The sequence below is a fragment of the Lytechinus pictus genome, chromosome 4, assembly GCF_037042905.1.
Source record: "Lytechinus pictus isolate F3 Inbred chromosome 4, Lp3.0, whole genome shotgun sequence".
NCBI lineage: Eukaryota > Metazoa > Echinodermata > Echinoidea > Temnopleuroida > Toxopneustidae > Lytechinus > Lytechinus pictus.
Genome location: NC_087248.1, coordinates 22,653,250 through 22,665,968, shown reverse-complemented (window position 1 = coordinate 22,665,968; position 12,719 = coordinate 22,653,250). Strand labels below are relative to the sequence as shown.

General features: G+C 37.8%; 1 protein-coding gene across 2 annotated transcripts in view; it reads right to left on the bottom strand.

Moving 5' to 3' along the window:
- The window catches only part of LOC129258806 (TGF-beta-activated kinase 1 and MAP3K7-binding protein 2-like), a 40,726-nt gene that overhangs the window by 5,105 nt on the left and 22,902 nt on the right, over positions 1-12,719 (bottom strand). For both annotated transcript variants that reach the window (XM_054897043.2, XM_064098654.1), the window contains exons 2-6: positions 9,435-9,525; positions 6,934-7,990; positions 3,263-3,411; positions 2,200-2,293; positions 1,081-1,173 (exon numbers count right to left, since the gene is read on the bottom strand). In XM_054897043.2, coding sequence (XP_054753018.2) covers positions 1,081-1,173; positions 2,200-2,293; positions 3,263-3,411; positions 6,934-7,990; positions 9,435-9,525 — 1,484 coding nt within the window. The remainder of the gene's footprint in view (positions 1-1,080; positions 1,174-2,199; positions 2,294-3,262; positions 3,412-6,933; positions 7,991-9,434; positions 9,526-12,719) is intronic.

Sequence of the window (12,719 nt, the reverse complement as noted above, 5' to 3'; positions counted from 1 at the left end):
CTACATGTACATGCACATGCATACAAATCTTATAATGTGCAATGTACACTGCCATTGTGTAAAAGAAGCTATGTGCATTCATTGTTACAATGCATTTACACTGGCCTAAATAAACTCAGGCAGATAATTGAACAGCAGTGCTGAATGCCTGTACTTACATTCTTAGAGTGCTTCATTCACTATGGAAATATAGAGGTTTGGAATTTTTTGCTTTGTATACAGTTGTTTCAGCTGATGTGGTTGGGTTTAGGGACTTGTTAGTACTGTTAAATCTGTTTTGAATACTTGGTGATTCATTTGGTAAATGAGTTTGGAGGAGTCATTTGCGTAGAGGATTTTCATAGCTAAGATACTGCTAGCATGTTGCAGGTTGATTTATACGGTACTGAAGCCGAAGGGAGATTGAGAATCTGTCAAAGTGTTGTTATTTTCATAAACAATCTTTCAACAAGGATGAATTTGCAGAAATATTTTGTTAATGAGAATTGGGTCACAGTTCAGAAGGACAAAGCTAAGATTCAGATCACAGCCCATGACTGTAGAGACATATTTTTTTGTCTTTTGTCGACATCGCTGCAGCCAAAATGACAATGATGAAAATGATGACGACGTCAACGGTGATGATGGTACTAATGACGAATACAGTTATAGCGATGGTGATGATACAATAACAGGTAATTATCAAATTTTATGAGGATGATGATGATTATAATAATTAGGATGAGGGCAATAATGATAACGATGATGATGATGACGATGACGATGATGACAAAGATGATGACAAAGATGATGATGACAATGGTGATGGTGATGATGATGGCGATGACAATGGTGATGGTGGTGATGATGGTGATGGTGAAGATGATGATGATAAATGATGATGATGATAAATGTTGATAAACGATGATGACGATGATGATGGTGATGATGATAAACGATGATGATGATGATGGTGATGATGATGATAAACAATGATGATAAACGATGATGATGAAGATGATAAAAGATGATGATGATGATAATGTTGATGATGATAATAGCCAGGATGATGATAATAAAAACAATGATGAATCTACTTACCAGGGACTATCGGTGGGCCTGGGGGTATAGGACCAGTGGGGCCTTGTTCAATATTAGCATAGAAATACTCCTGGCTGTGTGGGTTGGTAAAACCTAAGGGGAAAAGATCACAATCCTTTATTCTGATATGCAGCTTTTAACCTCCCAAATGGTCGGGTATTTCATTACAAGACAACTCAGCTTTAATGCAGCCATCTGAAAACGGACCCTCGCAATTTCACATTGGAAAAAAAATCATGCCTTTAAACACTAATCAACGATCGATCATCATGTGTAGAAGTTACATTTCCATGCTTAAAACATGCCTCTTTACTTGACACTGGTTTAGTAATCCAGAGGTCGTGGGTTCAAATCCCTCCCAGAATGCCTATAAGCCAGTTTACGGTAAGCTCATGATCAACTTTTCTCAAATGACCTTTGTGATTTTTCATTAGGATAAGCACTATCATTTTCAAATGTAGATGTTGCGTAAGCTTTACCGGTAGAGTATTCAAATTCTAAGAACAAAAGGCATTGTATAGACCAGGTGACTAGAATAGTACATCAGGGATAAAGTTTGGAAATCTGATTTATTTTCTGCCTTTGGCACATTTGACTATTGTTTAGGCTACTATCAAATACCAGTGATTATGAAGGCTCTATTTATTACTCTTCAGCTTGGATGTGATAAATATTTTGAAAGGAATACATGAATAATCATCAAATCACAAATGCCTATGTCAGTGAATTTGAAAGCCACCTTCATGGTTGTCTCTAATGACCTTTTTCTGCTCGTGCGCAGTTTACAACCATGAACAGGCTTATTATCTATATTTTTCACAGCTACCATTTATCACAGAGCAGTAATGTGTGCTGTACCACTAGAGACAAATGAATAAAATAAATTCTGTCTTTAAAATAACTCAACAGATTAAAAATATTTTCCTTTCTATGCCACTTTCTATTTGACTGAACACAAATTTTTATTTGTATTTTAATCCCATTTTGCCTGAACTTTCATAAATCTTTTCCTCGTATTTAATGGTTTAATTCAAAGAAGGTTATTTCTAAGATAGCCTACCCTTAATAAAGGTGTATCATAGAAGGATTTGTATTGGTGAATGGTAGAATAGAACTCACCTTGCTTTTTAAACATATCAATCTCTTTGTTCATACACTCTATATCAATCTGTAGTTGTCTCTTCTCCTCTCTCAAATTGCTCAGTTCTTCATTCTGTGGAGATATAAAAATCGATGTAAAATCCATTTAAACATCACAATATTAAAGAATTCTTATTAAAGAGGTATAACTGTATTGTATTGAGGGAGAGTGAAAATACTCTCATTTATTTCTTTGAATAATATATACATGTAAAAACATACAAATAAATATACAAATATGATCATGAAACATTAAGATGAGATTAAAAAAATAATGAAAGAAAAAGGTATCCCAAAAAGCCTCAAAGGCTTGAAAAAAGGGAAACCAAGAATAAAACATAAGAATGATTATAGAAAATGATTCACAAATAGAACAGAGTACCTGAATGCGTCGCCACAACAGTAACATTAAAATTAATTATCATACACAGAGCTGGTATAAAGAACGATAAAACGTTAGACTTTGATTGAGATGATCGGCGGGCACGTCGTCAGTACTTCCTTTCAATTCAAAACACTGACGACATGCCAGCCGGTAACTAAGGAAACCATAAAGAAAAGACAAACAAGAAAATGAGGCTGCGTTTGATATTCATGCAAGCAACCGGTCTGAGAGGGATTAAGAATAACATAATAATAACAATTATGGTCTGGGAAAGAAACACATTTGTTTATTTGAACTCTAAACTCCATTCTTTAGGGATTTTTTCAGATTGTACACTTTACGTGACAGCCCATCTGATGAAAATTGAAGTACTGAGGCGGATGCAATCATTAAATTTCATTCTTCAGTTGTTTTGTATATAAAGTGACAGCAATGTTCAAAGAACATTTTTTAACGTCTGACGAAAATTAAGAAACTGCGATGGATGGGATCGTTAGACATCATTCTTCAGTTATTTATAGATGCATACACTGTATGTCACTGCCGATATTACTTCTTGAAAACTGTCAAATTTAACGTAGAGTGTGATTTGATCAAAAATTGCGTCGTAGTCGGATCGTGAAGAGAGAATTCTGGGGACTTAGTATCAAGACTTACCGATGGGAAGTGAGATCGGTGAGATCGCTTTGTATTGAGATCCTGCTCCATACTCCTGATCTCTGCTCTCATTCTCTCTAGCTTCGTCTGTTCCTCGTCGAGGTCCTTTCTTAGTCTCTCTTTCCTTGCGCTCTGGTGCATGATCAGTGCTGTAGCAAAGCAAAAGTGTTATAAAAATATGAATAATAGATTTATAACGCGATTTCCTAATTAGAATAGATGCTCGAGCTGCTTCAGAGCAAATTACAGAAAGAAAAAGAACTTCATAGCAAGCTTAAAGAATGAAAATGGTTGTCTGTCAAAAAAGCTTACAGCTACAAGTCTTCAGGTTGCCCCCGAAGGTGGTCGCTGAAATCTGGGTTTGAAAACCCTGTAGAAGAGAATTCCACAAAGTCAGCCCAGCATGAGCAAGGGCCTGTTTCCCCTTGTGATTTTTTGGAAAAGATTAAGTTGAGGATCGTAAAACTTTGAGAGTTATGAAACCACGGATTTATTGTAACAAGGGGAAGTTCCACTGACAATATGAAAGATAGTACATGTACATGCAAGTAGGATTTTGAAGACTATGGGTTCCCTAAGGGGCGAGCAGCAAGGACTTTTCAAGATAGGGGCGATGTGACTGCGCTTGCTGGATAAAGTTACAATGTGCGCAGCTGCATTTTGTAACTTTTGCCAAATTTGAGAATTTATAATAGTGCGAGGGTCCTACTGTACATGTATACCTTTGGCCAAAGTGCCAAAGATTGCATCACTGATTTGTCAAGATGATTTTTACAGACTACCACAAGAAGTATCTGACAAAGCACAGTTTTACATCAATTTGTTTCCTTTAAAGTATAAAATAATCTGACCAACCATTTCCTATATTTTTTATCAATGCTATTGGGTTTTTTATATTTTAGGGGGGATCAAACTGTATAGATGCATGTGAGGGCACTTTAAGAGCGATCTTTGCAATGGACTATATGCCTATAATATTCTTCCCAAATTTGACAAGAATTCGAAAGCTAGCAGAATATTTATCATTTTTCAACACCTTTTACCCCGTGAACGTGAATAGAAAAAGAAATGTAATTTACGGTATGAATAAAGAATAAATTACATTCACGTATTTCTCTGAGATAGGATGTACAACCGTCTCATGTTACATGTTTGTACATGACTCCCTATTTAGATGTAACCCAATCATAGAGAATAGAACTATGTATCCAAACCACTGGTCTATTCTTACATTCAAAAGCGAAAGCTGGCCATCTTAAAGGGAAAGATCACTCATTTAAAAAAAAGTAGAGGTATCATGAAAACAAATGAAGAAATATCAAATGAAAAAACAAGATAAGTTACTGTGTTGACATTTACAGTGAAATACAAATTAAATAGGGATGCCTCTAAAAATGACCCAGTAAAAAAAAATCCTTACTTTTTAACTTCGTTTCCAGTGATGATACTACATGGAGAATCAAGGGGGGGAATAATATTTCCTCATGAAAATAACTTTTCTATTTCAAATCAAAATTTGTCTTGAACGGACCCTAGAAGCATTTTGGGGGTATTTTTCTGAGGAATATTTGTAAAGAGTGGAGGGTAGAATCCCTAGTTTATTTTCTGGTATAGCTGGGATATTTCTTTCGCAATGGGAATGTAATAAACACGGAACATTGACATAATGGTGCATGTTCAATTGTCAATTATTTGAAGAAAACAAGTATAATCTTCTTGACTTACTTCCAGAGGGCAATGTCACAAAGATGATAGATCTATCTTTTTTTTCTTCTTTTTATTCAAGTTGTACTTCTATTGGAACTATATTAATATCAGGGACTTCCCTTTTCATGCTCCCAATGCCATGGAAATTCCCATTGGGGGAATCTGCTTCTCAACTCTATATACAATACAACACTCCTGTTGTGCAAAATTTTCCATGACAATCATAGAGCCTTTCAAAGCTTTGCGCAATCTTGAATGAAATTTTCCCTATGAAATGGTATAGAACTGTACTGCTGTCAAGCCAAGGAAAACTTTACTTTACAAGATTTCATACATGTACCGTATGTAGAGTCTTTGAAAACCTTTGCGCAATCTTGAAGGAAATTTCCCCTTTGAACTGATATAAAACTGTTTCTTTATACTACTGTCAATAAAATTCAAAGATTGGATTTCTAAAATTAGTCTACTCTTTTAATAGGGACTTTCCTCTGAACTTCCTGCATGTCTGCTACCAATGTTGTTTAATATAGAAACTCATCACTTGTATAAAACCACATGAAGCTGTAATACATTTAATCGATTGTCATATTACAATATTTAGTTACAACCACGTAATTGACGACAGATACAAGATTTGTTTGATTCTCCACACACTGAGCATTTTTGCTTCAATGTCAACCCCCACCCCCCCCCCCCCCCCATCCTCTTTATTCTTAACCTAGATTAAGCACTGTCTGCTATGTAAATTACATCGATAACATCCTTGATATTCAGACAAGGGAATTTCCCAGTTTGGGATTTTCCCCTGGTTCATATCTTAATACCATGTAGCTGTACATAGACACATACATGTATGGAAAGTTAGTAAGCATTCCACTGAAAAAGCACTAAATGAAACTGCAATCACAAAAAAGCAAATGTAGTTCAATGAAATACTGTGAGGTCGATGAAGATATTGTTGCCCTAAAAATATATCACAATCCATAGCTCAAGTAAATAAAGCTATCAAAGACCATGGCCAGAGCTGCCTATTTGTCTGCAATCAAAGCCCCTCTCATATGCCTTGGAAATTTGTTGTGTCCTTTTTACTTTTCTCCATCTCTGCTGTAATAGGAGTATACTCCAAAGAAAATTGACCTTGCCCTCAAAATATGATCAGTGCGATAATTATTTTTCTCTGTCATCCCTGGAGATAAAGCTAATAAATGGCTATAATATATTTACTTTATCTATCAAAATACATTGCTAGCATCAATTGTGTGACTCTTGTAAACCAAGCGGCAATTTTTACTTGCATGGTGCACACTCACTTTTAATGTTTATAAGTGAAATTTCAAATTACTTCACCATGGCACCTCGCACTGAAACACAGAATGTTTTTATCCCGGGATAGCTTTGAAGCTGCTGAAAGGGATTACTCTTCAAGGTTCAAGGTGACAAGGAGAGCAAGATCAAAGAAAATATTAAAATAGCACTTATTATTATTATTCAGAGCTGCCAAGTTGTATTTTGCATTTTCAGTATTCTTATCCCCCAAAATCAGTATTTTGACAAAAAAATCAGTATTTTTACCGTGTGAGATAAATATTTTGTATTTTCCCCCCAAAAAGTGTATTTCATAATAAAATGCTTGGCGCACTCGCCCATCACGGCGCTCAAGCTGTATGCAAGCTAAAATGTGCACTGCTCTTGCAGATGAAAAAAAAAAAACATTGAAACTTGTGTATATCTCACCCTGGTTTTTACAAAATGATTGAAAAAAAAAAACAAATTACATTGATCTAATAACCATATTTGTGTACGTTTTATGAAATAGAGACATATAGAGATGATTTTTCTCAATAAATTTTGATTTTGTATAAAAAAAAAATCGTACTACTTGGCAGCTCTGATTATTCCATCATAATTAATTTGGCATGCAAAGATCTAATATCTCATCATAGCTTGTAGATTGTCAGACATACCTTGGTTATATCTAATTTCTTCTTGACTCCCCATTCTATGTCTGTGCTCCATGCTCTCCGACCCTAGGGTTGCTGGTCTCTGGGTAGAGGTCGGGTACGACTGTTGCACTTGTGTCCTGTGTCTCGCAGCGCCATGAACACCAACCCCACCTTCAACGCCGGTTTCGGGGCGGGGGGGTGAGTACACCTCCGCCCAACGTTCCGGCTGCGAGGTTTTCCTCCTCACGTCCTGTCTGGGCTCTGGGGTATTGCGCTGGTGCGGGGCGACAGGATGCGACGTCGCCACGTTGGGTTGCCCCACGACGGGCATCGGTGCTGCCGGTGAGTTGTAATGGGAAGGCGCAGTACTGGTGTTCTGGCTGACCGGGACGTGCCTTGGCGAGGCACTTCTCGGATACTGATACCCCGCTGCAGGGGATGACCGTCCGTTTGATTGTTGTGAGGCACGTAAAGCATGAGGATCGATGGGCGGGAAGAACGGGTTAACAGATGGCGACGGAGTCCTGTCTACAAGAGGGGGCGATATACCCGGCAAGGTTATACTCGATTCGAGTCCGATACTGTCTGGGGTACCCGGCGTTCTACTGCCATTCCCCGCATCATAAGTTCTGCTAGGATGTGAAGGGGACGTTGTAGGTTGGACTGGGCCGGGACTTATAGCTCTTTTTCCAGAGTCCTGTAAGTTCACAGATATTTTTGAGACCTGAAGAGGCGGTCGGTAACTGTATAACTCTCTATACCCCTGCCAGCCACTGGTCGGTTCGTTCGCTTCCGACGTCCTGGTGGGTGGCGGGTCTACGTTGTCTCCTCCCGCGTTCATGGTTGGAGGCCAGGTGAGCTCAAACCAGCCGTCGCTGTTCAATCGGCCGTCCTGCGAGGCCTCTTCTTGCGGTTGTAGGTGCGGTTGGTGGTGCTGTCGGTGCTGTGGTGGTGCTTGTTGTGTGTAGTGTTGCGCCGGATCCATTCCGGCTGTCACAGCACACATGGGGTCTCTCCGTTCCTGGGCCTGGCTTCTCTCTTTCAGCTGAGTGATACACAGGTTAAGGTTGGTTGGATTCTGAAAGAAAAAGAACAAAACCATTTTAAGTAAGGAAAATCACATTCATCATCTCATGGTAGATGGAATTCATTGCAGACTGTGAATTCATGAAGCTAATTTGTAAAATATGAACCATTGTCAATTCCTATACATAGCTCATGGTAATTTCAGAATTGAGTAGTCAAAGTCTTGAAATATTTTGAAGGCTTAATTCAACTTCTCCAATTACTGCTCTAAGAAAATATCATGAGAACATCCACATCAAATATACAATTTTTTGTCTTTTTCTTTAATCAAGAAGAGTATCAAAGCCTCTACATGTCTTTGTGATCGTAAGTAGGCAGAGCACGGCAGTGCATGCATTTTTTAAAACAGAATTGTCCCCTTACCCTGAAAAGGTGCTTCAATAGGAAAAGTGAAGGGGAGAGTGGGGTAAAAAAGGCCACCTTTTTCATAATTCTAATCATATCTTTATAATGCATGATAGCAGTAGAAACATGATTAGATGTCCAATACAAGGTCCACATTAGACCTACATTATATGAGATCTAATCAATCTCATTTTCATATTAATGAGCATCGAATATTGGTGTCAGGGGGCCTTATTTGCCCCCATCAAAGTGGGACAAATGATGCCCCTTGATGAAAAAGTATTTTGTGTTGCTATAATCAAAGTAATAATATTAAAGTCAATTGGTTTGATACAATCACTGAACTAGTTACGATCACAGGATTGATATTTAATTATTTTCCCAATTTTGCAATCTACTGCAACTTTCTTGCAACAAGATATCAGACACACACTTGGCTTGCCATAGTCCATTCATAAATTTGTGCATAATATGTATTAAACTTTACAAACAGCTTTGTGACACCTGGGTCCTGTTTTACAAAGAGTTGCAATTGATCCAAACCATCTTATCAATCAACAATGGAAAGCCAGCAACGTCAACATATAAAGTGCATGTTTGTTCAAAATATATTCTACATGTAGATGTGAAGTATTTTCATACATCCATCGTTTTCTTACAAATTCAGTGTGTTTCTTTTTGTTTACAAAGGACATTTTGCAAATTTCCTGCAGACAAAACAAAAAATATGACATAGATGGATTTCCATTCATTTGAGGTTGATCGGATCAATCGTTTCAATCGTAAAGTCTCTTTAAAAGACAGGGCCATGGAGGCACTTGGCCTTGGTGCGATGGATCGGATCAATCATAACTCTTTGTAAGACAGGGCTCTGTAGGCACTTGGCCTTGGTGCGATGGATCGGATCAATCATAACTCTTTGTAAGACAGGGCTCTGTAGGCACTTGGCCTTGGTGCGATTGATCGGAACAATCATAACTCTTTGTAAGACAGGGCTCTGTAGGCACTTGGCCATGGTGCGATTGATCGGATCAATCGTAACTCTTTGTAAGACAGGGCCATGTTGGCACCTGGTCTTGGTGTGTACTCACAGTTCTGAGGCATTCATCAAAGACTGGATCAGGGAGATGTGAAAAGCGTTGTCGTAATCGTTGCCTTACACCTTCCTCTACTAGAGCCATACTGCAAAAAGAATGATTGAAAACAAAATAATCATTATCAAGCATTGTATTAAAGAATCACCAAGTGGATATTAAAGTCCCAAGACTCAATACAGCACTAGCATCCTTTTAGCAGTGTTATAGCTATAGTGGAGCGCAGGAGTCGGGCCCAACAGGCACAGACGATTTCTGACCACCACGCATCATGAAAAACACTGCTTCCGTCCACCACTACTTTCAAATGAAAAGCGTTTCAAAACTAACTCCTTGCAAAGAGGAATAGGACTTGTGTTCATTTCCATCTTTAATCTTGTTTCATTTGCCTAATTTACATTAAACATTCTTATATTTGATAAATGTTAATTTTCAAAGACTTGCTAATGTCAGATTGTTATTACATTGATGTTCCTTCACTTTTGGCTTTAACCCTATAGCACCTGAACCGCCCGAGACCGCCCTTCCTATTACACACTGAACCGCCCTTAACCGCCCGTACGTTTTCTTTGCGCTATAGTATCTCTTGTCTATGATTTACCGTGGTAATATTGCGTGTGCATACCATATAGGTTGGCTGCTATATAGATCTGCATAGAAAAGTGTATGCTCCTATTGAGTATAATAGAGAAAAACCGACTGACATGCATCGGTGTGTAGCAAGTTCCAGACTGTTGCGCAGTCGATCTCAGCAAAGATGATTGCGTCCATGTCTCGGAAAACCACTTACTTCGCCGAAGAAGCTCGGGCGTTGCTATATGTTCATCAAAACGTTGGATATCACACAGAGTGACATCTAGATGTGAGTTGGAATTAATTTTTGACATATTTGATCCAAGATTTGGCGAAAACTTTAGTATTCTGTCAGTGATACTTTACATTTTTTTGAAGGCGTGGGACTGGGGCGGCTGAAACCTGAACTTTTGTTTTTTTTCTTCTCGCTCTGCAAACGATTGTCAAAGGTCAATATTCGTACATCTGATTGAACTTTGCCATGTACCATTCTATTCAACAGGTCCTATGCTAAAAAAATAAATATAACTTGTAATGAACAAAAGTAAATTTATAAAAAACTCTTTCAATTTGTTTGAAACAATGCCTACTTATTACCAGTTTTATTGTTTCCTCCAGTGAGTAATTGCCATTATGCATAAGAATCTGTAGGTGCTAAAGGGTTAAGACCTCTAACTCGGCCTGAAAAACTTTGTAATACTGTGAAATAGTGACCACCACTAAAATGGGTCTAGCTAGAACACTAATCCTAATAGGCAATACCGGGCTTAAATTCAATTTGCATGTTGACATTGCCGTCACCCTGATATGACATATTTTTTCCACAATGCGCACATGTGAACGTCGATCCCCCGTTCACCGACCAACTTGAAAACGTGCTCACTCACCCCAATTTTCACCAGCCACCAAAATTCACTCAAAACCTGTTGCTGGTGCACGCGATTCAAGTTTACCTTACGTCAGTTGACGATATGTAAAGCGGGTCGACATGGGGAGTGACGCATTGACATACATGTACATGTACGCCTGCTGCCGGCGTCACCACATTCTAGTTTACCAGATCAAAAGACTCTATCAATCTACACGTTCCACTCAATCTATAACCGCACAATAGACCAGTTCGTAGTTACTCATGGACAATTTTTGGTCAAATGACCTTTCATTTCTTTCATTATGATAGGCAGATTTCAAAGCAAAATATTACGTAAGCTTGCCTTACATAGCAGGATGAAGAAATTGAATAGACCAGGTGACTAGAATAGCACACCAATGAACACTTTATGAAGGTATTTGTTGCATTACTACTTTGAATGCATATCATAGCATTGTTGCACAATGTACTTGGCAAACTGTGAAAACCAGTCGTTCGTGGACGCGTTGTTGTTTTTTGTGGATGTAAATGAAAACCACAATTCAAAAGAATATATGAATAATCAAGACATCAAAGTTGGTGCTTATCTCATTAGATTTTAAACCACCATGTCACTTTAGTACAAATGACCTTCCTCTGATCATGCGTAGAATCTTTTGATCATGCGCAGAAAGGACCTACGAACTGGCTTATTACAGAAAAGGCAAAAAAAAATTGACCATCAAAACAATTCATGTAGATGGTAGAGTAGCTAGCTACTTCTTTTTTTAATTGAATTTAACCAATTAAATTGACAAGTAATTCCAAACCCAAGTAAACACACAGCATGCGACACTGGCACTGGTCCGACGGTCCCAGACAGGTAAAAATTGCTGTTGGGGCCAGTAACTTTTCAGAATAAGCCAGATTTACTGGTCCGACATGACCAGTAAGATTAATATATCAAACTGATACAAAATATAATTTCTTCTCTTCTGTAAATTATAAAAATGGCTCTGGCGTCTCAAAAAAGGCTCTCATGAATTATGTTGTGTGTGTGTGTGCTGTTTGTTTTTGGGGGGTGTAACAACAAGCAATAAAAGACAGCAAATAAACTCAAGTTTTTTAAATATTTTTCTTGTTTTTTGGGACCAGTAAATTTTAGGTTCGGTCCAGTAAAACATGGAAAACTGGGTATGTACTCGTCCGACATGATCAGGTTGGACCAGTAGAAAAAAAGGTTTAGTGTGGAGCCCTGATTAATACATGTATCTGAATAATTTCAAATTCCATATGTAGGCCTACATTTACAATTAAATTTTTAATATTTTTTTCTATCAATTCATTCATTCATTCATTGCGATGCTATTATCTATTCAATTATTTATAACACTACACATTTTTTGAAAGATATGAATTTATACAAACAAAAGAAAATTATGGGCCAAAAACTTTGATATACAACAAGACAATAAAGAGACACAGTCAGCAAATCACTTCATGCACCTAAACTAATTAATATCCATTATGAACAATCATCAGATGTCAAGGCAACACAAGACAAATAATTCATACACAACACATTGTTGCACATACATGTACCTGTAATGTACAGTACATGTTGTAAGGCTTGGAAGTGAAACTACATGCACATACACCATTGAGACAAGTACACACATGCCTCTATCCTGGCAACAAGTAATGTACATGTACAGAAGCACAAGTTCATGACTCTGAGCACTGTTACTTCGAATGGAGAGTACTACATATAAAATATATGTACATGTAGACACTGTAGGCCTATGGCACCAAACATGTCTAAAATTAGTCATAAATGTAGCCTACATCGTACAGTATAC